The sequence below is a fragment of the Chaetodon trifascialis genome, chromosome 8, assembly GCF_039877785.1.
Source record: "Chaetodon trifascialis isolate fChaTrf1 chromosome 8, fChaTrf1.hap1, whole genome shotgun sequence".
Taxonomy (NCBI): Eukaryota; Metazoa; Chordata; class Actinopteri; order Chaetodontiformes; family Chaetodontidae; genus Chaetodon; species Chaetodon trifascialis.
This window is the reverse complement of record NC_092063.1, coordinates 25,525,843-25,553,787: the sequence shown is the minus strand read 5'-3', so window position 1 is coordinate 25,553,787 and position 27,945 is coordinate 25,525,843. Positions and strand designations below refer to the sequence as shown.

At 41.9% G+C, this 27,945-nt stretch overlaps 2 protein-coding genes across 8 annotated transcripts in view; both read left to right on the top strand.

Annotated features, from left to right (window-relative positions):
• myt1b (myelin transcription factor 1b) overlaps positions 1-19,654 on the top strand; it is a 37,042-nt gene extending 17,388 nt beyond the window's left edge. For 4 of the 6 annotated variants that reach the window (XM_070968755.1, XM_070968752.1, XM_070968750.1 and 1 more), the window contains 17 exons: positions 788-1,978; positions 3,570-3,704; positions 4,825-4,915; positions 5,139-5,255; positions 8,089-8,303; positions 8,545-8,732; positions 10,967-11,224; positions 11,866-12,020; positions 12,356-12,418; positions 12,790-12,858; positions 13,356-13,418; positions 13,721-13,801; positions 14,416-14,637; positions 14,932-15,023; positions 16,050-16,153; positions 17,096-17,239; positions 17,460-19,654. In XM_070968755.1, coding sequence (XP_070824856.1) covers positions 788-1,978; positions 3,570-3,704; positions 4,825-4,915; positions 5,139-5,255; positions 8,089-8,303; positions 8,545-8,732; positions 10,967-11,224; positions 11,866-12,020; positions 12,356-12,418; positions 12,790-12,858; positions 13,356-13,418; positions 13,721-13,801; positions 14,416-14,637; positions 14,932-15,023; positions 16,050-16,153; positions 17,096-17,239; positions 17,460-17,603 — 3,332 coding nt within the window. In that variant the 3' untranslated portion in view covers positions 17,604-19,654. The remainder of the gene's footprint in view (positions 1-787; positions 1,979-3,569; positions 3,705-4,824; positions 4,916-5,138; positions 5,256-8,088; positions 8,304-8,544; positions 8,733-10,966; positions 11,225-11,865; positions 12,021-12,355; positions 12,419-12,789; positions 12,859-13,355; positions 13,419-13,720; positions 13,802-14,415; positions 14,638-14,931; positions 15,024-16,049; positions 16,154-17,095; positions 17,240-17,459) is intronic. The other 2 variants (XM_070968753.1, XM_070968756.1) reach the window with 2 other exon arrangements.
• Positions 19,655-25,704: 6,050 nt separating this feature from the next.
• LOC139335497 (protein-L-isoaspartate O-methyltransferase domain-containing protein 2-like) overlaps positions 25,705-27,945 on the top strand; it is a 66,762-nt gene continuing 64,521 nt past the window's right edge. The window contains exons 1-3 of one of the 2 annotated variants that reach the window (XR_011602422.1): positions 25,705-25,818; positions 27,093-27,253; positions 27,458-27,608. Coding sequence is in view for 1 of the 2 variants with exons in the window: in XM_070969123.1 (XP_070825224.1) it covers positions 27,098-27,253; positions 27,458-27,608 (307 nt within the window). In the remaining variant the exon portion in view is untranslated. The remainder of the gene's footprint in view (positions 25,819-27,092; positions 27,254-27,457; positions 27,609-27,945) is intronic. The other variant, XM_070969123.1, reaches the window with a different exon arrangement.

Below are 27,945 nucleotides of genomic sequence, written 5' to 3'. Positions count from 1 at the left end.
TATTGAACACAGTCACCATTTGTGAGGAAATGTTTATTATAATTGCAACCAATTCTCTGAGTTTTGATAAGTGAAAATGGCAAACATACACTCTGGCTCCAGCTTCTTACATGTGAGTATTTGCATTTGGGCTGTTAATTGAACAAAAGAAGGCATTCATCTTGGACTACTGGTAAAAAATAGGGGTATTTTCTGACATCATATAGATTAAATGCTTAATTTATTAAAGGGGTTCTCCAGTGATTTAATATTGTACTTCCGTATAGTTAAGGAGCTTCCACTATTTTCTTAGAAAAAAAAAAAAAAATCAAACCAGGAGCTCTGATATGTCCTTGTTGCCTCTTGTATGGTTAAAGCTTAAAAAAATGCTGGATCCTACATTTCCCATAATGCAAATCAAGAGCAATAACATGGCCCAGTGGTCACTAGATATGGCGGCAAAGAAAGAAATGAGATCATGGAAAATGCAACGGTCTATATTAGTCCACCTGACAGGTTACAAGAAGCCTTTACACAGGTCTCTAATACTACAGGACATGAATTGCCATGCCTCCTAACGACCACTAGGGGCACTAGCACTTTGTGAATGAGTTTCTGCATACACAAGCTGCTTTACATCTACAGACTCTGTGACAGCAGGTGTTTTTATGTAATTGTGAGTTCACAGCGAATTACTTTGTGGGCAGGAAGATTGTGCCAGTGATGACAAAGATATTGTTGACAACAGCTTTAGCTCACTGCATGACTCTGAGTCAGAGCTCTGACCTCTTCATCACTGTTTCCACAGAAGAGGAGTGTGTGATCATTGAGCCTGAGCTCGGAGCAGTGCCACCTGCAGCCAAGTGTCAGTCTCCCTCTCAGAACGCCGAAGAGGTGGCCAACTCTCTCCTCCACCTCGGTCGAGTCTCCAACAGCAGTGCTCCAACTGTGGCCAGTCAGCAGCCTGTTGCTATGGAGACTGAGGAGGATGTCACTGTGGTGGCCAAACATGGTGTACAGGACGAGCATGAGGGGGACATGAAGGAGGGGGAAGAGGGACAGGAGGAGGTGGCACACAGAGTTCAAGTTTTGGACGAGCCATCTGATCTGCAGAAGGAGGTAGCTGAAGTGGAGGAAGAGGAGTTGGAGGATGAGCAAGGAGAGTGCCCAGACAGGAGCAACTATGTGAGCCAGGAGAAACATCACTGTCTGACCGAAGATCCCCACCATCAGCAGCTCGAAGATGTAGAGGAGAAGGAAGAGGAGGAAGACAGGGCAGCAGCAGCACAGCCGGGCACTCCAGCAGAGCAAGAGGAGAATGAGGAGAAAGACGAGGAAGACCACAGGGAGGTAAACCACATTCTGCCCATTTCTGATGTGCCAACTGCCATCCGCACCATCACCAGCACCGCAGCAGCTCAGGGAACACACATTGAGGCTCAAGACCACAGAGCCAGTCCTCTGAAGGACTCCAAATCACACAGGGCCAGTCCCCTGGGAAACTACAACACCAACAGAGCCAGTCCATTTGACAAATATGACTCTCAGAAATGTAGCCCGCTTCAAAACTACAAGGCCAGCCCTCCTCTAAGCTACAGCTCCCACAGGGCCAGTCCACTTGAGGACTACTTTCCCAACATCAGAGGTGAGAACTATAAAATCCACAAAGCCTCGTCCTCAGCCTCTCCCGACATCATCGAGGTGCAATCAGATAAGTCAGAAGAGAAAGACTTTGATGACATGGATGGGGACGACGAGCGTGATGACGAAGACAGCCTGTCGCAGCGTTCCACGGTGACCGATGAGTCGGAGATGTTTGATATAACCAGAGGGAACTTGGGCCTGCTGGAGCAAGCCATCGCCTTGAAAGCAGAGCAGGTGAAGCCAGCCGGACCTAGAGAGCTGCTTTGCGCCCCAGATATCCACCACCAGCGATATTTCACAATGGATGACAGGCCCAAGCACCTGGACATCATCCGCAAGAGCTACTTCAGCAAAGGTAGGGCACAGTGAAGGAACTAAGAGGGGAGGGGAGGGATACAACGTATACTGAGATATGAGAGTTACTCTGTGGTACGTCAGGAACATTTAGCCCACTTTTTTTATTTATTTGGGTAAAGCTACATTAGCATCACAGGGCTGTGCTGCTACAAGTGCAGCCATCACCTTGGTGGTGAATTCAAGGACGCTCCAACATCTGAGATTTGATATTCGCCTCTTAATGATGTAGTTAGAAATTACGAGCACTGACAAGAGTCAAGTTTGATGTTTCTGAAAGTTAATTTTTGTATCATAATGACATGGATGAAAAGCGAAGACTCCAAAAGTGTATTTTCGGCGTTGGAACATAGTGATTAGTAAACTTCATTTGTTATCAGTGGCCTAAACATGCAGAAGCACCTGCACGCTGCTGAAATGACTGGGCCACACATTTGGTCACACATATGTTAGTGCACAGAAAATGATGTTCTAATGCAGCACAAGGTGTCATGTGCTGAATTTAATGTTGGGAGTATACCAATTAAACAGTGATGAGTCACAGAGCTCTGTTCAGATCTTCCCTCATCTATTGTGATGGGGATGAAGGGGTTCCAGCTGAATAGACTTCCATGAAGAGCTGAGAGGAAGTGCTTGAAGAGAGAGAGAGTGAGAAGTGACAACAGTGAGGGAGGGAACACAAGAGAGAGGACAACATGTTAGAAGGAAAGAGGAGAGAAACACGAAGAGCGCAGGTTGTTCCACAGTCAGTGGTGGAGTGTTTGTTTACATGCTGCATGTGTTCGGGCCTTGTATTTCACAGTTGGCACGCTGCCCGCTTGTCATGCTCCTCACAGTATAGCACTAGTGTGATTACATGCCTGGTAGTGCTGCCCTCTCCTTGGCCTCAACTCCCTCCTGTGGTGACGTTCTTGTTCTGCTCAACACTAATTAGGAGATGCATGTCTTGTTAACATTCAATTTGAAGGCCAATAGAGCATCACAACATCCTCTTCCTCTTTTTCCTCTCTCCAGTGCCGTGATACAGGCTGGCCTACCTCCAATAGCAGTAGGGAGGAGCAGGCATCTTTATTTATGTGTAAATTATACTGGCATGATTTCCTCCTGATGTATTTTCAGGTGTTGTTTTGTCCAAGATCCAAACAAGATGCTTGAAAATGTCAGACAAGTGTAGTGAGGGAGCGGAAAATCATCAAAGCTTCCAGGATAAGTAGGTCGACTTTAGTCAGGTTAACTTTGAAAAAGCTGTAATATTTCATATATTGGATAGTATTCCATCCTTGAAAGCATTTATAGAAACACACAAATTACGATTATACTATTGCCTAAAACGCATTGTGCATTTACAGAGGTACATAAGACATGAGGAGCAGATACAGATGGTGTTGCTTTTGTACAGTTGTCTGAAATATGTCTAGATTTCACGCTCAGCCAAGCAGACTGTCTGATGGCATTAACCACTTGCTTTTGTCCTCCTTATTCATCCCACCTCTCCCTCTCCTTCCCTCTCTCCATCTCTCTCATCGCTCTGTTTCCCCTCTCATCCCTTTCTCCTGCTATCTCCTTCTACCCTCCTGTCCTCCTCCATCCAGAGAGCAGTAGGCAAGAGAAGAGGGAGATAAAGTGTCCCACCCCAGGGTGTGATGGGACGGGTCACGTGACCGGTCTGTACCCCCACCACCGCAGCCTGTCAGGCTGTCCGCACAAGGACAGGATCCCCCCGGAGAGTGAGTTTCCTTCAGTTGTGCACAAGATGAAAATAAGCACAGAGAGAAGAAAAGTGACAACAAGGGCAGTGTGACAGTGAAGGAAGCCCACTACTCCTTACTGTGGATGTACACATCACACTATCTTCACACAAGTGCCACTTTAATCATGATTTCATGAGAGTTTCCAGAGTTCATGTTCTCAGTAGCAACTCAGTCGTGGCTAGTTATCTCAGTTTGAGGCTGTTAGCATTACCGAGCTATTCCCGCTTCATTTTACACTCTGCTGAGAGAGGTTACAGCCAAACATGCACAAGCTGACCAGTATAAAAGGCAGGCTACCATAAGTGAATTGAATTTCAATTTGAATTTGGTTCTCTAAAAATATGCAGGAAGGAATCTGAAACAGTAGTGTGTTTTATCTGCTCAGCCCCTCTCTCCATGTGATTGTAAAGATTCCTCCTATGCACAGTATATATCAGAGGCCATGTGACTCTGGTCTTGACCACAGCTCCATTAAATGTAGTCCAGTTCCCTGCTGTCCTCTGATTATGGTGCACTTCATATCTTGCTGGCATTTATACTTACTATACAACAATTATTTGACAGGCTTGGAGGAGGTCAGACACAGGAGAGGGTTTTGTATTTTTTCTTTTTGCTTGGAAAGCTCTTTATTTATTTATTTTTTATCATTCCTGATTTATATTTTATTGTAAATTTATTGCAAAAGAAAAATTGAGCTAACTGGAGACACACTCTGAGCTGTCTCTGCACTTGGATTAGTAAGCCATGGACTTTAACTATTTATCAATGGTGAATAAGTAATCTGTTTGAATGGTTTTGATGGAAAACCTGACATGTGACCTCAAATATATCACACAAATATATCAGGCTATAACATCATCTGATCTAAGTTGGATTTTTTTTTATCATTTGGAATCTGAGGCTGGACCAGAAATAGACAGCAGCTGGAATATTTGCCATTTTGTCATGTTTGCCATAGTCGAGTGGAGGGAAGGGTCAAAAGGAAATATTTGTAATGCTGTGTGTGTGTGTGTGTGTGTGTGTGTGTGTGTGTGTGTGTGTGTGTGTGTGTGTGTGTGTGTGTGTGTGTGTGTGTGTGTGTTCGTCTTCTCCTCAGTTCTAGCCATGCATGAGAATGTACTGAAGTGTCCAACTCCTGGCTGCACCGGTCAGGGCCATGTTAACAGCAACCGGAACACACACCGCAGGTATTCATACATACATTGCAGTGTAGTATCTGTGTGGATCTGTTTGCGTTTGACTGTCTGTTATGCAGAGATTGTGTATTTCCACTTACACATTTGCAAGCTCATATATTCATGTATGCAGAACAGCGAATGTGCCAGTCCACAGCAGTGTGATGCAGATTTACATGGTCAGCAACATGCTCTCCTTTCCATATTCACCGTCTCTCTTCCTTCATCCCTCCAGTCTTTCTGGATGCCCCATTGCTGCTGCAGAGAAGCTGTCCAAGGGCCACGACAAGCCGCATCTCTCCCAGCCCGGCAGCGAGCACCTCAAAGGATGTCCCAATGACCGAGTGTTGAGGTGGGTGATTAAAAAAGTATGCAATCATACAGCAGACCTTAGACATTTTTAATTTATTATATTTGATATATTTGAAGTATTGTGCCCCAGTGGCTACAAAAGGCAATGATTGGTTATCAGACAAATCAAAAATATAACTGTATACACTGATTCATAATATTGTCAACTAGATTATTAAAATGTACTATAAAGGGAAATATAAAGCTTTACCCTTGCCCTTTGACCTCACAGTGAAGAGAAATAGATGAAAAGATGACAGGCTTTCAAAAAAATTCCTTTACCTCAAGTGAACCTCTTTTTATAGTAATTAGCCATTTCCAAGTATTCCAGCAACAGATATTTTCAGTTTGAGTTGCTGGAATACTTGAAGTGTTTATTTATTTATTTTATGGTAATGGCCTCTGTCAGTTTCAGTCAGCAACAACCAAGACAAAATCACCTAACTTAATTCATTTCAGTGCTGTATTAACAGTTATGAAGAAACTCTGTTTGTAGTAGAAACAGAGAGCAATAGAACTTCTAAATTAGTGGCAGCTAGCTAACATTGTTGGTGCTATTTATCCAGCTGAAAAGCTTTGGCCACTGTTTCAAGATTTCGTACAGAGACATACAGGAGAGTGCAGCACATGCATGATTAACATTGTCCATACTGGTGTAGATATGTGTTAAAATTAGCTTCAGCTTGGTAGTATATTCAGGTTAGCTAACTAACCACACAGTCCTCTCTAGGGCCGTCAACATTGGCCAAAAATTAAGTTGATTATTCTCTCTGAAAAAACAATAGTGAATGAATGAAATTAATAACAATTAGGCATTATGCCCACAAGAGAGTAGACACAATGAGAGATATACTACTTGTATAGGTATATTTATTTCAGCATAAACATGTCTTTCACAAGATGTACATACACACACATTACAGAATAAACAAACAGACATTAGAGAAGCAGCGGGGAAAACAGCGTCTTGAGACGCAACATTTTCACATGTAACTGGACTTATTTCCACTGGACATTAAGACAGGAGAAATTTCAATTTCAATACACAACAGATTTTGCTGGTAAAAAAACAAAACAAAACAAAACAAAAAACAGTAATTACCAGAAAACAGAAACTGAGCTTGTGTGATTCCTGTGTGTCTGTCAGTGCATTCAGGGCAGCAGCCCAGGCCCATGAGAGAACAGCCACCTCAGTCCTGCTGCTTTTTTCACAATCAAATATTAATCTTACTAATCAATGTCTTTTCTTTTTTTTATTTGATACATATAAAGCTTATAAGCTTCCCTTTACACTTCATTTTAATTATTGAACTAATAGTATTAATACTTGATATATTTTTGACTTGTGATAACCCTTTAATACCTTTTGTTGCGTTTGGGGCTCCATAGATACAACGTGAGTAATGAGGCAGACTCAGTATAATGAACCTTTCACCTACATAAACGCTGTCTCCTCCAGTCCAAGCCTCACACAGCTGAGGCCTTCTCAAGGTTAGCTAGTTTACAACTGAGCCACATACAAACCACAGAAAGAGTCTTGACCTTGGTTATTGTGCTCCTCATGAGAAGTAAAGTTGGCCTGTGAATGGCTCAATATAGCCCCTCGGTCTTGAAGCATTCAGTGTGGTGGTCCAGTCATTACTGTCACCTCAAACACTGAGATCTCTTTATCTTCATTTAACTCCTCAACTAGTCAGACACCGTGATCATGGCCAGAAGAATGATAATTAACACAAACCAGACACTGGCATTATGCTAAGTCTGCGCTCTTCCTCATTGGTATTTTAATTAATAATGCAGCTGATAAGCTAATTATGCAAGTTGTAGGGGCATTGCAGGGGGATAGGAAAAATAATTGCTTTCCTTGAGGAAAACCTCATCAATGGTCAGACAAAGCATCAAGAATTAAAACACAATAAGGCTTGCTTTGTTTTTCCTGCTCAGATTGTTATTAAAATGAGCTCGGTTGTCTGTTATGTATGAGTCTGAAGAATTCCTCATGCAGCCCATGTTCTAATGGAGTCCATGTTGAATGAATAAAATGGAGAAAAAAAATCCTCTGTGATCAGTGCTGCAAAGTTTGTTACTGTCATGAAAATCCTCCTCAAAATGTGAGCTGGTAATTTCTGCATGGCACTGTGTGAAGGCCACCCTGACAGCAGTGCGACTACAGGCCAGGTCATGCAGCTTATTAATGAGCCTGTGCTTATGGAACAGAGACTGTGATATAGGCGTCAGTGAAAAAGATGAGGAAGGTACCTCCACTCCCCCTGCCTCAGTACCCCACCCCCACCCTGCCTCCCTCCTTCACCACTCCCCTTTCTTTCTGTCCCACTCTTCTCTCCTCCTCCTCTTTTCTTTCTCTCTCCCCCCGCCCTTCTGCCTCTCCCTGGTCTATCAGTGGATTTACGCCAACAGGTCTGACAAAAGCCCAGGCTCTCCAGGAAAACGAGAGGGCTTAAAGCTCATAAATTCCATGCTGTACAACATGCAAATGTGCCCTCTGCTGATAAGAGAGCTTTTAATCCTGCTGCACTCCTGCTAAGTACACCGTTGCCCCTATCTTTACTCTCTCTATGTCACTCTACCTCCCCCTCTCATTCTCTTGTTTTCTTATTCTCTTTTCTTCTTCTTTCTATTTGTTTATGTTTATTGTGTGACTCTTTCCTGCCTCAACCTTTTTTTATATCCCACCCCTCCTGTCGTATTCTGTTCTATTCAGTTCTATTCCATTCTACCGTCTGCTTTTTTTTTTCTTCTTAATCCCCCTCCCACCTCCCTCTTTACCCCCCCCCATACAGCCTCACCCTGACGTCCTCTCACTCTCCTCACAGGCCCATGTGCTTTGTGAAGCAGCTGGAGGTGCCCCAGTATGGCAGCTACAGGCCCAACATGGCACCCACCACGCCTCGTGCCAACCTGGCCAAGGAGCTGGAGAAGTACTCCAAGGTGTCCTTCGATTATGCAAGCTTCGACGCTCAAGTGTTCGGGAAGCGCATGCTTGCTCCAAAGATGCCCACCAGTGAAACCTCACCCAAAGCCTTCAAAAGTAAGAGGGGGCAGTGCTTTCTTTAGCTAAGGCTGACCAGTCAGTGTCACACTGTGCATATTTTTTCCCATGTCTCCATTTTTCACTCAGTATATTCTACTGTTGTATAATATTAAAGGAATAGTTACATTCACCTTCTTGCTTAAAGTTAGACCTTTCTTGTCTACAGTATGTTCTTCACTCTGTTGTATCCTACTTATAGAGTCATCCGATCTGAAGTTGACTTTTTGCCCTCCTACAGCTAAGCCCTCATTCCCCAAGTCATCATCTCCCAGCCTCAGTCTCCATGGTTACGGGAAGAGCTCCTCCTTGGCCTACGACTATTCCCATGATGCCGAGGCCGCTCACATGGCTGCCACCGCCATCCTAAACCTGTCTACGCGCTGCTGGGAGAAACCTGAAAACCTCAGCACCAAAGCTCAAAACAAAGTAAACAGACCACAGTGATCCATTTATATGTTTGTTCATCTTCAGTAGCACGACTCAAGACTCACAGTATGGCAGATCAATCCCTCATCACACAGCTCTTATTTGATGTAAAAAAGTAACTCTGAAGTATGAAATGAATCAGTTGTTTGTGGGTGATGTCATTATTATGGAGTGTTACCCTGTTCTTGTCTCCATAGCACTTGGAGAAAGAGATTATTAGCTGACTGTAGTGCAGATTGAAACATTGCAGGTCACGGCTGGTGAGATGAGAGGGGATGGCAGTGGGTGTGCCTCTCCTCTCTCCTCATTTTTTCCTTCCCCATCAACTCTGCATGAATATATCATCAGGAGACATTGGCTTACAGCAACAGGATGGTGTTGAGATGCAGTTGCATCACCCTTCCCATCCTCTTTCATCCTTTCACCCTTTCATCCCTCCATCCCACACACTTTTCATGTTGTTATTGAATTTGGCTGACTGCCAGTTCCCTGGATTACTTTTCCACCAGGTAGCCTTTTTTCATTATCTGCCGGACGGATCTCCCACTCTCTTTCTCCACCCACACCACTCTTTCTTTCATTTTCTTTTCACATCTCCTTTTACTCTCTCTTATCTCCCTCTCTTCCTCCCCATGCAAGTCTCACTGATTCCCTCTCTGTCTCTTACTCACTTCCTCTTTCCCCTCTCTGTGCACAGGAGGTGTAATTGGAGCACCACTTTCCCCCATATTGTGATTTTTAAAAGCCCTTTTGCCTCACAGAGGAGAGAAAGTGACTGCTTCATCATTTTTCGATTTCCTGACATGGTTTTCAGAAGATAAAAAGTCAAGATTAATGTCTCTGGCAGCACAGCAGAGCAAGGTGTTGCTCAGCAAGGCACTGATCCAAGAACAGGCCTTAGCTGCGCAATATTACAATGCAGATCACCAGGGACTGATCTGGAATCAGAGTTGGAGCCAGTTGAAATCCAATATTGAAACAGTGGAACACTGAGCTCATCAACCAGGGACAGTTCTGGGAACTGTTCCCGTTTCTCTCCTCTTCTCCTAACCCTTTGATTTTTCTGGCCCTTGACCAGCCCATATGAGCGCCATTTTAGATGAATACTGAAAACATGGCTCATCTCACCCCTCTGTTTCTGTTTGCTTGCCAGCACTATAATAGAGCACGAGAGATGAACTGTGCTGTTGGTGCTCTTGGCAAAGTGTTTGCAGAATACATTAGATATCATTGCTAGCATGTTTATGTGGCAAAGGTGGTGTTCTGAACTCAAACATGCAGCGCTCTGAAAAAGTGAGTCACACTGCTGCATGACTGCATACATTTTTGTTTGGCACAAGCTTGAGGGCAATTTTACAAGCAGGTAAAGGTTGAAATAGGAAAAACCTTCAAAAATGAAAGTTTCGTATAATCTGAATCTAATTTCCTCCCTGAATGAGCTTGTGGGTTACATGAAGTTAAGATTCAGGAAAATGTAGATACAGTATGTTAATGTGTGTGTCGCACTGGAGCTGAATCTGCTCAAGAGGGCAGTTAAATTAATCACAGTCATCATTACACATAATGATACATACCTCTCATATACACTGAAGTACACTGGGGGAGACTCCATCAGTCATTTATATGTTAGAATACTTAATTAGATGCATTAGTAAAAGACATCTCTCTATTCATTTTCTCACCGTTACCAACTATGTATGGAGCTTTGTAAAGTTTCATAGAGTATTTGATAGGTAAATATTTAGAAATAACTAATCATATTAATAAATAGAGTGAAATATATAAATGAATATATACACAAATTGTGAAAACACAGTTGAGTCTTGTGAAATGTTATTTTATTATTTTTATTTTCATGAGAATGACTCGTTTTATCCCCTTCACCTTCCAGCCAACCGTCACGTGGCCCCTGCCTCTCTTAGTAGGCTCAGCTACTGCTAACATGCTCAGCCAGCTAGCTCCTGTTAGCTGTTGGTGTTTGGGAGGTGTGCTGTGTGGCCATCAAATGAAAGCCATGACACAAAATGAGTTTATTTCTGTATTTTCACTTCATGTGTGCATATGATTATTTATTTCACAGTGTTTTTTAGTTATTTAATACTGACTATTTAATACTGGACTTCAAACAAAGAGGCATTTAAAGCAACTTTTCGGGCCAAGATCACTGCTTGTCTAAAAAACTGATGGTGTTGTGATATGGCCTCAGTCCTGAGCATCTTATGTGTTTTCTCCAGGAAATGGACATCGAGGTGGACGAGAACGGCACCCTAGACCTGAGTATGAAGAAGCCCATTAAACGAGAGGGCAGTCTGTCCGGCACCAGCCCCGGGGTTCGGTCCCCAGACCCTTCCTCCTCCTCCTCTTCCTCACTCCATCATGGTGGAAGCAGCGGGATGACATCACCAAACCTACACACCTATAAGCAGGAGGAGTGGGAGGGACCTCTGGATTACACCAAACCCAACCGCCAAAGGGAGGAGGAAATGGAGGAGGTCAGTACAATTAGACGAGCAAAAGTACAAGCTCCAAACACACAGTATTTCCTGCGATATTAGTCACAGAGGAAGTATTGCAACATAAATAACAACAGACAAAATGCCCCCAAGCTTTTTGAATTAAAAACTCTTACTTGTTTACATCACTTTGTCTTTCTCTAATCCCCTTGCCTTATTTCCTGTCCCCTTGTCCTCTTTCTATTATTCATTTATTTCACTGAAATGCGAGAGTTACTGTACAGTTAAAACATTGCACTGTGTAACAGAGGTGGTGTGTCAGGTGCATTGCACCATCCTGACTTTGGCATATGCTAATTTTACTCCTTTGAACTTTTTCAAAAGAAATATAAAGGGCTTTGAGTGTAAATTTTTTATGAGGACACTCCGCATCACTTGTCTACAAAAGAATAAAAATGGGATCAGAGTAGAGACTTGTGTGCACATGGTGGTTTGCAAAGTTTCTTTGCTTGTATACAAATAGGCAAACTATTGTGAGAAAGCCATCAATCAAAAACTGTCTCAAAAAAGTCAATACAATTCACAGAACAATACATTAGTACAATTTAAATGAGAAAAGAATCACAGAGGAATTACCAGGACATTTGTGCTCATCAGACTTTTTTTTATTGATTTTTCAGATGGAGCACACAGGCCAGTCATTCGTCTCATCTGACCAGGAGGACTGTGACATGATGCAGGACTGTCTGGAGGAGAGGAAGTACCCAGGAGAGGTTACAACCCCAAGCTTCAAGGTCAAGTTCCAGCCCAAGGATAGCAAGAAAGAGCTGCTCTCGTAAGTAACGACACAACGAGTCTACAGTCACTCTAGCAGCTCTGTGAGCTGAATGCTAACAGCAGCATGTCAACATGCATGCAGTGGCCATGCTAACGTGTTGATGTTTAGTTGATACAATCTTAGTTTATGTAGTCAGTTTTGTTAGCATGCTAATTAATTAGCACTAAATGCAAAGTAGCTTCCAGCTGAGGCTGATGGTTGAAAACCAGAGAACTGGATAAATATTTTGACCTGATGATGGTGCTAGAGGAAGGGTTAAGGGCTCAGCCATGTTATTGCGATTGATCCTGAGGTGATCTTCCATTCTGATCTGTCTCTCTTTCCTCCTCCAGGTGCCCTACACCTGGCTGTGATGGCAGTGGTCACATCACTGGAAATTATGCGTCCCATCGCAGGTATGCACCATTGCAGACTTAATTGAGCGATATGCTAGTGTTCTATATAGAAATTCTTATATGAAATGTTTTGCTTACACAACAGATATTGCAACTAATTCAAATATTTTATTTGATCCTGACATGCCAGAGGCAATAATTTAGAAAGGGCCCAGGAAGCAAAAACAGTCACTGACTTTGATATGTAACAGTAATTTACCTCTTGCCGTCTGTCCTCTTCTTCTGAAATGACCTTGGTATGCCTTGCATCTTGATTTCCCTTCACTCACGTCTTTTCTGGTTTCTCCTTTCAATCCCCTTACACTCGCTTTCCTCGCCCCTTATTCATTCTTCTCTTCTGCCTGTCCTCTGCTCTTTCTCCTTTCTCTCAGTCTGTCTGGGTGTCCTCTCGCTGATAAGAGCCTTCGGTCCCTCATGGCGGCCCACACCCCTGAACTCAAGTATGTTTGCTCTACACCTTCACTGCTTTTTCACTGCCTCTTCACTGCACCGCCACTGACACTGTCCTGTGTCACAATGCTTTATTTTGCTGAAGTTAACTTAGCTTTTGTTGCTGGCTGCTGCCTCTGCTGCTGCTACATCCGTCACGGTGTTTTTTCTGCATTTGGCTTGGACTCTGCTTGCTTTCAGATCATGTAAATTTGAAATGAAACCATAATTCTGTAGTAGATATAGCTCTGAACTAGAAAAGAAGCTTTTCATGACCCTCTATAGACAGATACAATGAGTGTTTAAATGGCAAACAGCCTGAGTGAATTTAAAACAAATAGTGCTCACCAGAAGGAATATGAAGAAAATGAGCAGTGTTAAGCTGACCGTTTCTCTCATCTGCATTGTGCCATTTTCTAGGAGACATTTCCACAGTGACACATCCACAGTGTTATGTTTTCTGCTAACCTTCATATTAAATGTTAAACACTGCTCTGCCCTTTCCTAGATGCCCCACTCCAGGATGTGACGGCTCAGGTCACATCACAGGAAACTACGCCTCCCACCGAAGGTAACAAACAAAGAACAAATGCACTCACCAAAACGCATACACACACATACACACAGTCAGTCAGAGAGGCGTAGTGACAGTTCATGGTAGAAAGAGACAGGGATCACATACTCATACATTTCCACACCTTTCCATTGTCCTATTTTCGGCCATATTAGGCGTTTTGAGTTGATTTGGTTTGTAATTTGGTTGAGCAACCTCTGTAAAATTATTCTTCCTTATATTGTTCTCTCCCTTTATCAATCACTTCACCAGTCCTTTTTCCAACCCTATGTTATCAACTCCATACTTTCTGTTTTCAGTCTCTCTGGGTGCCCGCGTGCCAAGAAAAGTGGAATTAAAACTCCTACCAAGGACAACCAGGAGGACTCCGAGCTTTTAAAGTTCGTACCGCTCAGAAAGCCATAATGTCTGCTTTTAGCGAGACTGACGGTAAAAGTAAAATTCAATAAAAAAGAAACAGAGAGAGAGAGGAAAGTCACCATGAATCATATGCAGAGGTAGTGACCTCCCCCCGTAATTGAATCAATCAGGCCCTTACTGATGGGAAAATACACTTACTGCAGATACTGATTCTGAATGTAGCTCATTGTAGAGTATCGTAGAGTAGCTTGTCAATACATAAGAAATACATGTGCTTCATATTGCATCTGCACACAAAACAGTTAATTTAACAAAATGTTGTTAATGACGTGCTAAACCTGAATAGCTACTGCATTAGTAATATTACTGATTGCATAAATGTGTCAATCACAGATGTAAGAAAATGAATTTGGCCCAGTAGAGAAAGTATATAACGTAAATCTTTCTTCTAATAATCTCAACTTTCTCTACAGTTTAGATTTTTGCCTTCTCCTTGTCTAACCGTTGTGCCTTCTCACTCTTTTTGTTTCCTTCCCTGCTACCTGGCTTCCAACACTTCTCCTTCTCCCTCTCCTGCTGCACACCTCTCCTCTCGTCTTTTTCTTGTTTCCCTCCTTTCCTCTGCTCCCTGCAGATGCCCGGTGCCGGGTTGCGACAGCCTGGGTCACATCAGTGGGAAGTACGCCACACACCGTAGTGCCTACGGGTGTCCGCTGGCAGCCCGCAGACAGAAGGAGGGTCTTCTTAATGGCACACCCTTCAACTGGAAGGCCTTCAAGACAGAGGGGCCTTCTTGTCCCACCCCAGGTTGTGACGGCTCCGGACACGCTAATGGAAGCTTCCTTACACACCGCAGGTAAACTGCATGCAGACTTTTTTTTGTTTGTTTGTTTTTTTAAAGTGACTATTAGAATTGGTTGTGGGCTGAGCTTTAGATGTGTTGGAAATTGTATGTTTGAACTTTGAAACAAACAGGCTAGCTATTTCCAGTCATTATGCTGAGCTAAGCTAACCTCCTGCTGGCTCTCTAGTTAATGCACAAACATGAGAGTGGTATCGATCTAATATGTGTTTAGATATAATGTGAAACCTGATAGCTCACAAGACTGTGTGTGAGAATAGTACAGTGACACCACTCTGTGTGCCTCAGCCTCTCAGGATGCCCCAGAGCCTTGTATGCCAAGAAGAAGGCCAAGTTCCCCACAGAAGACTACCTGAGCACCAAGTTCAGAGCCAGTGATGGTAAAAAAAATCTAGATATAAATTTGTATTTGAGCTGTGTGTGTGTGTGTGTGTGTGTGTGTGCGTGTGTGTGTGTGTGTGTGTGTGTGTGTGTGTGTGTGTGTGTGTAAATTTGTGTGCAAACACCATACCTATTGTTTTCTACAGCGCTTAGTTAATGATGTGTGCATTTTAAAGTGTTCAGACAAAGAAAGAAACATGATGTCAAAAGTAAACCTTAAAAATGTGAGCTGACGTGACCAGTCAATACAGGGACTTTTGTTTTAGCAGAGAATCTTGAGGCAGATATGGCACTTGTTCCCAAACTGGGCACTGAAATTGTTGTTGATTATTTTTTAAGATATCAACTTCAAGGTCTCCCAGGATAAGGACACAATGTAGACCTGAACACAAGCTATATTCACAGCAGTCTATTGGAAAAATATGCTGTTAAAATACGAGCTTAAAGAACAATAGCCAAGCATCAGGGACAAAAAACAAAACAAAACAGAATTTGTCAGCAAAGAAGCCTATTAAGTATGTATGTTTGTTAAAGATAAAACATGTATAATACAGACAGAAAATTGTATAACAAGTTCCTGAAATACCAGGAAAACTCATGGGATGTAATATTCACAGCAAATATTCTGCTCCAATTTCCTCCAAATCATTTATGTCACACAAACTTCCTGCTGTTATTGCATTTAGTATTTGGGCTCATTGTACAATTTATCAGCCGTTCTTTATTGTTATTGTTATGCATAGAATTTAATATTAGTCAGTTTATGGAAAAGGGGTTCATTAAGGAAAAAGGTTGGGAACCACTGAGGTTTAGAACCAAGTCCAGGTCCATGGAGGGTTAGGATTCAGAATACAGTCTCAACAACAACAACAACAACAACAACAACAACAACAACAACAACAACAACACAATTCAAGCAAAAATAGCAACGATAGATAGAAAATAGAAAATTAAGAGGGCAAATGAAACATGTAGAGACCAAACACCATTGTTTTCTCTTCTAATGTATCTGGCCTCTCCTTTAGTTTTGGACAACGATGAGGACATCAAGCAGCTCAACAAAGAGATTAACGACCTCAACGAATCCAACAATGAAATGGAGGCCGACATGGTCAACCTTCAGACTCAGGTGTGTGTTTCTGTTTTTGTTTTATTGTAACCTATAAATCATGGAACATGAGATGGGTTCTCAAGCTACAATTTGTTTTGCTCCTGAAAAATCACAGGTGGAAAATTCAGTCAGCTCAGTTATGAAGCCTTTGAATGAAGGACTAACACAACATTTCTCTCCCGAATGAAAAGTCACATTCACATACAGCTTATGGTGGCTAATGTTAGCAAACATCAGGTAAATATTGCTTTGTAACTGACAGTATTCAGTCAGTTCACTGATAACTCTTCATTATTTGTCCTATTGTTTGACTACATTTCAATACGTACCATTATCCTGTAATCACCGCTGGCCACTGGCTAAAGTTACATAGACTCCCCTTAAGGACAAAGCAGGTAATATTCTTTATTTTGTTTGTTGTCAAGAAATCTCGTAAAAACAGAACCACCAGCACATTCTCAAGACTTTGCCCTGAAGATATAATTCTTTAAAAATAGCTCACAAATACATTGATTCGTTTAAAGAAAAAAGGCTATATTTTAAGCAAAGATGAATCCATATTTCTAGTGAGCCTTTGGGTCAGCAAGACGGTGTATGTGACACTGAGTCAAAACAAACTGCAGTGAGTGTGTTCATCATCATGAAGGAACTTGTCATCCAGTGTAGCATCATGGCTCATTGATGTGTTTAAATAGATTTCGAACAACAGTGAAGCTGAATGGCACAGAGGATGATCTATCAGACTTTGATACACAGTACTTCAAACCTTACTCAGAATGATCAACTCCCTGTTGGTTTGAGTGTTTTCCTGCATGTTGTTGACAATAGGAATATGGAATATGACCAGACTTGGCCTTTAAATGATTTCAAATATTCATTTGTAGTTGCAGAGAACGGACAAGTTAGATTGTTAAGCTTAAAGTGGTACCATGACAGACATCCTGTTGCTCTTTACTGCAGATCTCCTCCATGGAAAAGAACCTGAAGAGCATTGAGCATGAGAACAAGATGATTGAGGAGCAGAATGAGGCTCTGTTCATGGAGCTGTCTGGGCTCAGTCGCGCTCTGATCCGCAGCCTGGCTAACATACGCCTGCCACACATGGTGAGTTACTGGCCACTTACACACACACACACACACACACACACACACACACACACACACACACACACACACACACACACACACACAAAGGGCTGAACCCGCTTACACACCTTTTTTATTGATTTAATGAATTTGTTTTGAGGTGAATCTCGTGTGTTGACCAGCGCATAGCTGTTTCCCTGCTCTTCTCAGTTGAGATTGGTTGTTGTTTGTACCACAGCAGGAGCCAATCACCGAGCAGAACTTCGACAGCTACGTAAGCACCCTGACCGACATGTATACCAACAAGGACTGCTTCCAGAGCCCTGAGAACAAAGCTCTGCTGGAGAGCATCAACAAAGCTGTGAAGGGCATCAAAGTCTGAGGCTCATCACACACACGCACGCACGCACGCACGCACACACACATACATGCACACACACACAACCCAAACTGTCCTGAAGCGCAGGAGCGTGACGGAGGTGGAGATGGAGGGATGGGGAGATGAAGGAGACATGTTGAAATACTCTACAATATATTGAAATATGATTCAAAAACAAAAAGGGAATTCAGGTTATTTAAATAAACGGCAACTTAAAAAAACCCAGGGAGCACTCTGTTAGAAGAAAAGTGACGCGGACCAAAATCCACACCATGCTGCTGCTGGGATTAGGAGGAGGAACGGATCATTCAGCCAGAATGGATGGAAAAGAAGAATAATGTCACTGGAAACTGTATCTGGGGGGTTGATATGCTGTATGTTTACCTGTTGTCTCTTTTGTGTCCTTAATTGTTTTTGGAGAGGGTTTGGCTGTTGCTCGGTTGATCAGTTTTTCGCACTTCACATCAACTGAAATGTGGACGAACGTGAACATGGGAGAGCTTACATAAGCGCGGCAATGAAGATTAAAGATGAAGACTGTCAGTGCTGTCTGGTAGCATACACTGTGGCCAGCATGTGCGTTCACCGGCTCCAGAAGCTCCCGGATTCCTGACCACGCACACACCGGCAATATGAAGCATGCACTGAACTGAATTTGTGTTTGCTTTGTGGTATTACTGCAGCAAAGCTGTCAACAGTGCATTGTTGACTCAGTTTAGCCGTCGGGGTGTGGGGGGGTGGGGGGTGGGGGGGGTCTTCAAGCAAGGTCATGAAGCAGATCCAGGAACAGTGCAGGTGTTGTTTATTTTTCAAGGGACAGCTGATATCATGATTTAAAAAGCAGCAGATAAATTCTTTTTCCTTTTTTAAAACTGAAATGATAATAGTAATAGTGTGCACACATTTGAAATTCAGTTAGTCATATCAATAGTATTTATCAACATAGGAATTGCACTTCATTTCCATGAATAGTTTTGTGGTACAATAATTATTGTTATATATGAATTATTTAAACTTGTGAACTCTTAAATTGTAACTTATTGCCATTTATGTTATTGAGGTTTATTTATTTGAAGCAATCTATTTATTAACTTTCTTTTGTAACACACAAAATGCATCTTTACTGATTATCATGGTCAAAGCGATGTCTTGCGTCAATATTTTAAGAATCTATATAGATAGCTGGCAAGACATATTTTGTTTTGAGTACTTTTTAAAAACCTTTTTAAGTGTAGATGTTTTATAACAGGCAAAAAAATTTTGATAATTTTACAAAAAAAAGTTATTTTTTGGGTTGTCCTTGTTTTTCTCTGTTTTGTTTATGTTCTCTCTGTTACTGCTTCATTCAGAAACCCACTGCTGAGAAAAAAAGAAAGTATGTATTTATTATTTATTTAATATGAAAGAAATTGACTGATATGACTGTATATTTATTTTGTTATTTATGTGCGTGATGTGACGGTTGAGTCTGAGTAGTCTTAAAGATCCCCTGCTAATATTTAAATAAAGAAACAAATCAACACAAATACTGTTTGATTACTTAGGCTTAAACCTAGACATACCAGCAGCTGATTGTAAAGACAAAAAATAACCCAACAAAAGCAATCACTGTCCTGTTGTTATCTGGTCTCTGTGTGTTTGCTTTTGTCAGGTAAAAGAAAACCAAGAAAAGTATTTAAAAAAAAAAGTTACCTCTCCCAAGCGCTTTGTAGCGGCCAGCACTGGCTCACCCAGAACCTCTGTAATGTACCATCGATGCTTAAATAATGCTTTTGATTTTTGTTTCTTCTTTATTATTTTCATCAGTACAATGGTACATATATAGAGCTCGATTCCAGCTGTGGCTTAGGCTGGATAAATGGGTCTAAAAACACACACACACTTGCGCACACACGCACACACAGTGACATATCCAAACCTTGAGGATTCTGTAGAATGGCCTCATTTGACAAATTTCTATCTGATAAACATACACACCCTTGTAGCCTTACTCTAGATTTTAATTTTTTGATGCACAAAGTGCCACCAAAAAAATGAAAGAAAAAAAAAAAGAACTCACTTTCTTTCCTGATTCTTCGCATTTCTGCAATGTAACAATGTCTGGTCCTGGGAAGACCACGGCATCAAGAGAGTGGTGATTGTTTCAGATGCCTTTATTTCTCTGCCAAGATGGCCATTAGTACACTATATATACATTCTGTATAAATAGATTTTAAAGATGCTATATATATGAATATAAACATACATATATTTTTCCAGTGTAATTGTTGACTTGCTCTTCTTCTTCTCTTGTATTACCTTGTCAAAGGATGACTAGCTGTCTAGAAGAGATGTGAGAGGCGGTATCAATTGGAGGCAGTTACACCTTATTTAATATCACTAAGACCTGCTGAACTGTGGCTTTAAACATACCATTCAGTCAAGCTGAAGGCAAAGTAGGCATTGATAATACAGTACAATATTTTGGAAGGGTTTTCATCAGTTTCCTTTTTTTCCTTTCCTTTATCTGTCTGTCCTTGATCCAGAAATGTCAAAAACTACTGTATGTTGTACTACTGAACCTGAGAAATGACTGTCAATTTGAAACTAGGTGGTTGGCTCTTTGTTCCTAAGTGTCATGTGAGTTAATGTATAGTAAAAAAAATGATGATTCCTCTGAATAATGTGTTCTGCACATAGTGTTTGGCAACATTGTGCAGTTATTGTATTGTTACTGGTAAGGCCTGCTCACTATGAGCCCATTCTCTTTAATGTTGAAACAAGCAAGTAGGAGACTTTAGTGTAACCTGCCTCTGAGTGATCTGTTGCAGCTACTGTGGTGTACAGTATGATACCCTTGTGTAACTCTGATGTCAAAGGCATGTTGTAAATGTGCTTTTAGCCAATGTAGAATGAAACTCCTTTGTGCACTTTCTGAATAATCGTTGAAAATGCCAGCATTGAGTCTCAACTTGTAAGAACCCCAATAGATCATGAGCAATAGCAAGTTTTCACCCCCACTGAGGGCGCATTACAGTACGAACCATTGTCACCTGTTTGTTGCTGTTGACATTGACAATAACCTGTATCACGGTGTCCGATAAAGACATCTCTTTGATTCAGGGGGTTCAGCCCATGCTGCAAAAGCTCAAAAATGTATAATAAAGGAAGCTGTACTTTCTTTTCCAAACAAAAACCAAAAGAGATTGACAGGAAACAGAGTTTGGTTCTCAGGTGACCAAGGAGAGCTGCTAAAGCAGAACAGAGCAATGCCATAGGTCAGCCAGTCAGCTGAGGCTAGAGGCGATAGCAGCGGCTGGATCAAGGCCTCGTGTGAAATGAGATGAGTGTGTGGGAGTGGGAAATTGATTTGCCAGGCTACACAATCTCCCCCTTGTTTTAGGAAGAGGTGTTTGTTGCATAAATATGTGTCCATCACTCAAAAGAATGTCAAAGCTTTTTATGACTTTTAAACCCCCACCCCACCCCACCCCACCCCACCCCCTGTCTTCATGTCTTGTGTAACCTTTCCTCAGGAAAGATGGTTTTGATGCATTTGGTTAACAAAGTAGCATATCCTTCTCTCTTGAAATGCACGAGAATACTACCCAAGAGTGTTAAGACTGCGAATATTCTCCTAACTTATTTGATATGGCATGACCCCTTTTAAACTGCTTGATGAAATTGTCTACTGAAGTATGTAAATGAATAACACTAAGGCCATGAAAGCATAGCATTTTCAAAAAATGTCAGCTGAGAAAGCAAATGCAGCCTACGGTTGGTTCTGTGCCCACGCACTGTATGTTTTCTTATTTAAGTAAAAGAACTGAGTGATGGAGTGAGGAGTTTTATTATTCTAAATAGCATAGGAAATTAAAAAGCAAACTGGTCAGGGCCCAGTTTCCCTGAAGCACCTGGAATGAAGATGAATTTATCATGCTAAAACTTTCAGGGAAACCAGCCCAGACCAAAATCCAGCTGTGTGTTTATGAGGGGGGAGGCACACCTGAGCATCCTGGTTCCATGTTAGCTACAGACATGTGCTTGTCAAGAGCAGAATGGTCACACTTTGATGCACACACACCATGTAGAAACTGACTTGTAAGAAAGAAATGTCGAGTTGAGTGGCACTTTTCATCAAGCTGAGCAAAACCAAAAGCCCACCACCCCCCACCCCCACCCCCACCCCTGACTGTAGTTTCAAGCTGTGTGGTCTTATCATGTGTGCCTTTCTCACTCCACTCATTTCAAGATATGGTACTGTATGTTTACACTTGGCAAACCTGGTTCAAATACTGTTGAAAACATTTGGTCTGGATCTAGATCTCTTAACCAATACTTTTGGGGTACTTGGGGGGGAGGGTTGCTATGTATAGGGAAATTAAATAAATGTGTCTTTTACATGCAGGTAGAGGTCATTTTGTGACAGAGATACAAAACAACAAGCTTTTCTTCGGCTAAAGAAACTGTGATCTCATTCTGTTGATTCAGGTACCGAACTGCATGGACAGTTTCTATGAAGGAATCTGAAGAACAACATCATCATCATCCCTAGATAATGCGTCAGTGTGCAGGGCATTATTTTGAAACACGTGGAAGTCTCTGTACATATTTGTATTAAGAAGAAACAGTGTTATTGTTGTTGTATTGAAGACAAGTTGAAAATGGTAAATAAAAAAAAATTAAAAAAGTTTGTTTGTGACAAAGAAAAAAAAAACTCCACAGCCAAGGGTTGTCCTGCTAGCACATTTTTACAGAGATGAGCTATTTTTACTGGTGATTTTCTAGGCATTGATATTGATATCCTTTTAAAAAAGTACAAAACTTCCAAAATTACAAGCACTTCCACAACGATAGATTGTATGGTCATTTTTGTTACTTTTGTAGATGTGGTCATTACTTTGCTACTGCACCATTTTGTAAAGTGGGACAGGCCTTGGCTGTGTGTCCTCGGGGTCTCATGGTTTTTTTTGTTTGTTTGTTTTGTTTTTGTTCCGGTTTTTTTTTTTGGTTTGTTTGGGAAGTAAAACACTGTAGATGCGCCGAATTTGTGACTGTGTGTTTGTGTACTTGTGTACATGTTCCCCTGTTCCTGTGTCAGTGTTATAAACCAGAGAAGTGATGTCAGTTATTGTGAGGGTATGAACCATTTTAAATGTTCTCTATGAAAAACACAAATAAAGAATCATAGTAGACAAGTATGACTCGAATCAGTGTGTGTGTTTGTGTGCTCATGTATGTCTCTTTGTGAGGACCAACTGGAGTTTGAGACCTCAGGAGTGAGGACATTTTGCTCGTCCTCACTTCGGTAAAGGGTTGTAACATTAAGACTTGGTTGAGGTTAGAATAAGAGATTAGACTATTTGAAGTCAGGATTAGGTTAAGGGTTGGTTGTGATGGTTAAGGTTTACTTGAGCCTTCACAAGTAAAGAAAGACAAGTGTGTGTGTGCGTGTGTGTTTATGAGATGTATGCATCATATGCACTGACACACAGTACACATGGCCAGGTGCTCATCTAAACACTCTGCCTTCCTCCTAGGTGAACAAAATGGGGGACTTTAGTGTGCCGTTAACATTACATGTAGTTTTATGTTGAACAGTACTGACATCTGCTGGATCATATAGTGAACCAACATATTGTGTAACCCACTAATAATGAGCATTTATAACAGAAATTTTGCCTTACAGTTTCTCTCAGATCAGCGTGTGAATCAGTGGGTGCATGTCTTTGAAAGACAATCCAAATGGTTATGTTCAGATATCTGCCACTGGGCCACTGATGCGTTCACAGTCTCATTCAGTCAAAATGAATTCCACTGATTTTCATTTGTCATTTACAAATCTGCAAAACATTCAGATGTCATAACATGGTTATTTCATCTGTAATGTCTTCATTCGCAAATTTTAGTGCAGCTGATTTCATGTTGTTTAGGTGTGTCAACATTTCACAGGTCCTGAATATGAACCAGGCAGAGATTAGAGACAGCCGACAGCTCATGAACATACACAACCTGTCAAAGTTTACTACATGTGATGTGTTTGGGTGGTTACAGAGACAGGGGGAGAACAGAGCCTCAATGCTGCTCTAAGAACACAACACGTTTCAGAAAATGTTGAGAAAAACTGGAACAGAGCCAGAAACCCACACTTCATTTACACACAGCTGACTATACAGTGTCAGTTCACAACGTATACATCACAGTTTATATCACAGCGGTTCATCAGCAAGAAAGAAAAACAGCAAAAACATTAATCTGTGAAAAAGTTTTTCCCATCGCAAACATTACTGAAATGACAGATGATAGCCTCCTTACTTGCAAAATCTTAAACCATGTCACATTTCTGAGGATGTCCTGATATGGTTTTGAAAAAAAAATAGTGATGAATCCCTGGCGACAATGACTGCTGATAAAGTATCAGCTTGGCATGAATATTCTTGAAAGTAAATGTAAAGTAATTCATTTCCAATTAAATTGAACTAGTGGTGGCACAAACCTTTTTCCTGTGAACCTAATAATACCCACAACTTCGCCTTTATTTTAATAATGACAAATTCACATTTTTAGAAGAAGAATCTTTAGTTTTAGAAATGCAGTTACTAACTAAAAATGAACAAAATCCATGTCTATGAATTGCTAACTTTGTTGACACCATCAGAAAAGGCAAAACAAACAAACAAGAAATGCATGCCATACTGCCATGCTAGCACCTCCATGAGGCTGTGCTCATGCACAGTGGAGCTAGATGCTAACATCAGCATGCTAACAGGATGTAAGGCAGGTATAATGTTTTCTGATGTGTTCACGGTTAACTGTTAACAGGACACAGGATATTTAGTCATAAACCAAAGAACTGAACAGCCTGAAATTTTGACCTAATGAGGACACTAGATGAAACATGAGACGATGACCAAAGTTATTTGGGTACATCCTCTGGGAACCTTGAAGGTCCCTGAATCAATCCATTCAATAATTATTCAGATATTTCAGTCTGGACCAAAGTGACAGATTGGCCAAGCAACTGACCCACATGAAAAACACATGAGAGGGCAGCCTTCAGGTGGGCCTGCCTTACTACTGCATCTTGAGGGCCTGCTTTGAAAAGGGCCTTGTGTCAAAATGCTGTTTGAAGACCTTCATTATTACAATTTCATTGTTGTGAAGTGAAAAAAACAGTACAAATTTTCGAGACGGGGGGTCAGCATGGGCCCAGGTCCTCAGGTTAATCTGCCCCTGGCCTTGGTTCGGGAGCTCACAATGTTTTATAGAGATATACCATTATCTACACTAACTCGAGGACAGGAATGCTTGTGCTACATTTAAAGGGACCAGAAAACCATGTAGTCTACATTATAATAGCCATACAGCAGGTAATATGCACTTCATTTGCATAGCATGTGGAGGGGCAAACATTACGATATGTAATCCAATTCAGCATCACAAACAGCCTCGAAAAGGCCATGCAGCTTAATCAACACCTAATTTATTTCATGTGTTGTTGTTTTTCTTGTGATCTGGACAGTGTACCCTTTCCACACAAGACATTTTGACTGGTCAAAGTAGAAACATCACATGTGCTACTAATCACATGGCTGACCTCTGCTTACACTTATATTCAAGTGTCTCCGGAGGTCAGGACAGTGTGGCAGTGAGCCAGCACGCACAGTACCAGGACCTGAAACTGAGTGAGCTTTTCCTACAGTGACACGTCAAAGCATGCTCATTGAAGAAGGCCTGTAGTGTACCATTACTTAGTGTAGGTCATTGGCCCTGTGAAGACCCATCAGAAATAAACACAAGGGCTCATTCAATTAAAGCTAAGACAGATAAACGGCTCAGGGCTAATTGGCTGAGTCACGTGATCAAAATAACCGCGATAAAGACGCACAGTAAATGTTTTATTATTATTATTATTATTATTATTATTATTATTATTATTATTATTATTATTATTATTATTATTATTAGCACCGTTCTTCAGTCGTTGATAGACTTCAGTCGTTGCACTCTCTGTTGCTTTCCACCTCATGTCCTCTGATCCAGCCCCCCTGTCCCGTGAGGAAAATGTAGGCCATCCTCCTCCGGCCGTTCTTTTGCGTACATTACGTCTGACGTCAGCGCGTCAGCTGGCCGAATGTTTACATCCAGCAGTGTGTTTCTTACGGGGTCCCCCTACAACAGAAGGCTGAGCACAAGGAAAACGCAAAGCCAGAGAATAGCAGTCGGCGTTTTGGAGAAGGTACAGCATTAGGTTGGTTAGGGCTGCGGGTGGAGCGCAGTGAGAGCCCGCGGTTTGTCCGGAACCAGCAGCACTCAGCCGGGCTTCCTTCGCTCCATCTTTCGACTATTCCAGTGAAGGCGAGAATGCGCTTGTTTGTGTGTGTTCACCTTGGTACCGTATGACAGTCTGCTGTAGACGTCAGTTAGCTCGTGTTGTTTACGCTCGGTGATAACAGCTCGAGCTGTGGTGTTTAGCAGAAACTGGATCAGCTGAGTGGCGCAAACAGCAGCGGCTCCAGAGTGCAGGCGGTGGATGTAACATATGCGATGAGATGAAACCTGCTGGACTTCCAGGTCATGGCGTTAATCCTGCCTCTTCTTAAAAACATGGAAAGGAATTAATGGACGTTTTAGCTAATTCAGTGAATCGGCGCATGAATTGTGGAGATCAAATGACAGTGTTCTGCAGGAAGTGTGTACCCTACTAGCCTACTAAACCACTTCGTGTGTTAGAGAATAGGTTTCCCTCTAGCGGCCATGTGCGCTAACGTCCTAAAGAAGCCGTTCCCGATCATATTCAAAGCGAAACGTCTCCTTCCGGATTATCTGCCCTGAGAATGGCTGCTTCATACGTTTTGATGCAACAACGGCTGTTTGTTCCCTTTCAGCACAGGACTGTGCAGATCAGATCAAGGGGCATCAAAAGCAGTGATATTTAAATGCACATGGTCCTTTGTTCTTTTATAGCCTCATGACTGTGGCCAGCATTTGGCAGCCGGTGCACCCTGTGATCTCTTGTCCTTTGGCATTGCCCTCTGGTGTTGTTTTTAACACCACTCTGAACCACTGCTGCTGCAGCATTCACACCTTCAGCTCTGTTCTGCCGCCACAGGCTCCAATTAGGCCTCTAAATTTGGTTGGGTCAGCTTTATTTGTGAACACAGTCTCAGAGACTAGTGGTTGATGCACTTGGAGTAAATAAACACCAACTTGTGCTGTCAAATCAGACACATGTGTTATTGTCCAGGAGTTTATCCACGTTATGACAAAAGGACAGACTTAAAAAACGTTTAGTTTGTCTTTTGTCTTTTCAACAGGAGGACATGAGCTCTGTAGATTTCCCCTCACTCATGGTGATAACAGTGGGTGATAATTCAAGTGTAGTGCAGAGCAGTACAAGTCTAGTCTACAGTAAAGACTTTACTAAAGACAGGAAAGTTCTTCTGTAGATCACGGAACAGTTGTCAGATTATCATGTGGGATAGTAGACCACCTGTTTCTCTTTGCCTCCAGTCAAGATGGGTGGAGCTGTGAGTGCCGGTGAGGACAATGATGACTTGATCGACAACCTGAAAGAGGCTTACTACATCCGCTCGGATCTGGTGGAGCGGGCCTTTCGAGCGATCGACCGGGCTGACTATTACCTGGATGAATACCGGGATAACGCTTACAAGGTGAGCAAAGTGAAAGGGTCCAAAAAAATTTACAACATACATGATAACAGTGTTTGAAGTAAAATGCTGGTGGATGAAAAGTTGTTTTTTCTTTGTTAACTCAATATTTATCATGTTTTTAGGTTTCAGGAGATTGATATTCTGAAGGACTTGTGGGTATAAAGAAAGCTGGTTAATGTATACTATTGTTGTTGTTGTTGTTAGGACTTAGCATGGCGGCATGGAAATATCCATCTGTCTGCTCCATGTATCTATTCTGAGGTGATGGAGGCTTTGGATCTCCACCCTGGCCTCTCCTTCCTCAACCTTGGCAGTGGGACTGGCTACCTCAGCACCATGGTTGGCCTCATATTGGGTATGTGGTTTACTGGCGCAGTTCAGCATGTAGTGCCTTTATTATTGTTCTGGTATCTCAGAGTAAACATGAAAGCCATCAGCAATAAACCCAGTGAAGCACTTCTGTGGCTCTGATGGTCAGTGACACAACTGCTCTGCTGGCCTATTACTGTGAGGCATCCTGTGCTTTGTCCTCCTGCCTGGATACACATCACACCTTCGTCTGATTGTTTTCATTAGATGCTTCATATTTTTTATTTTAGTCATTTAGCCAAGATACCGTTGCAGAGAGCTTGTAGTGTTCCACAGTTTGTCATAGCTGTAGGAAGTGAGTAAAGATTTTTTTCATGCTGCAC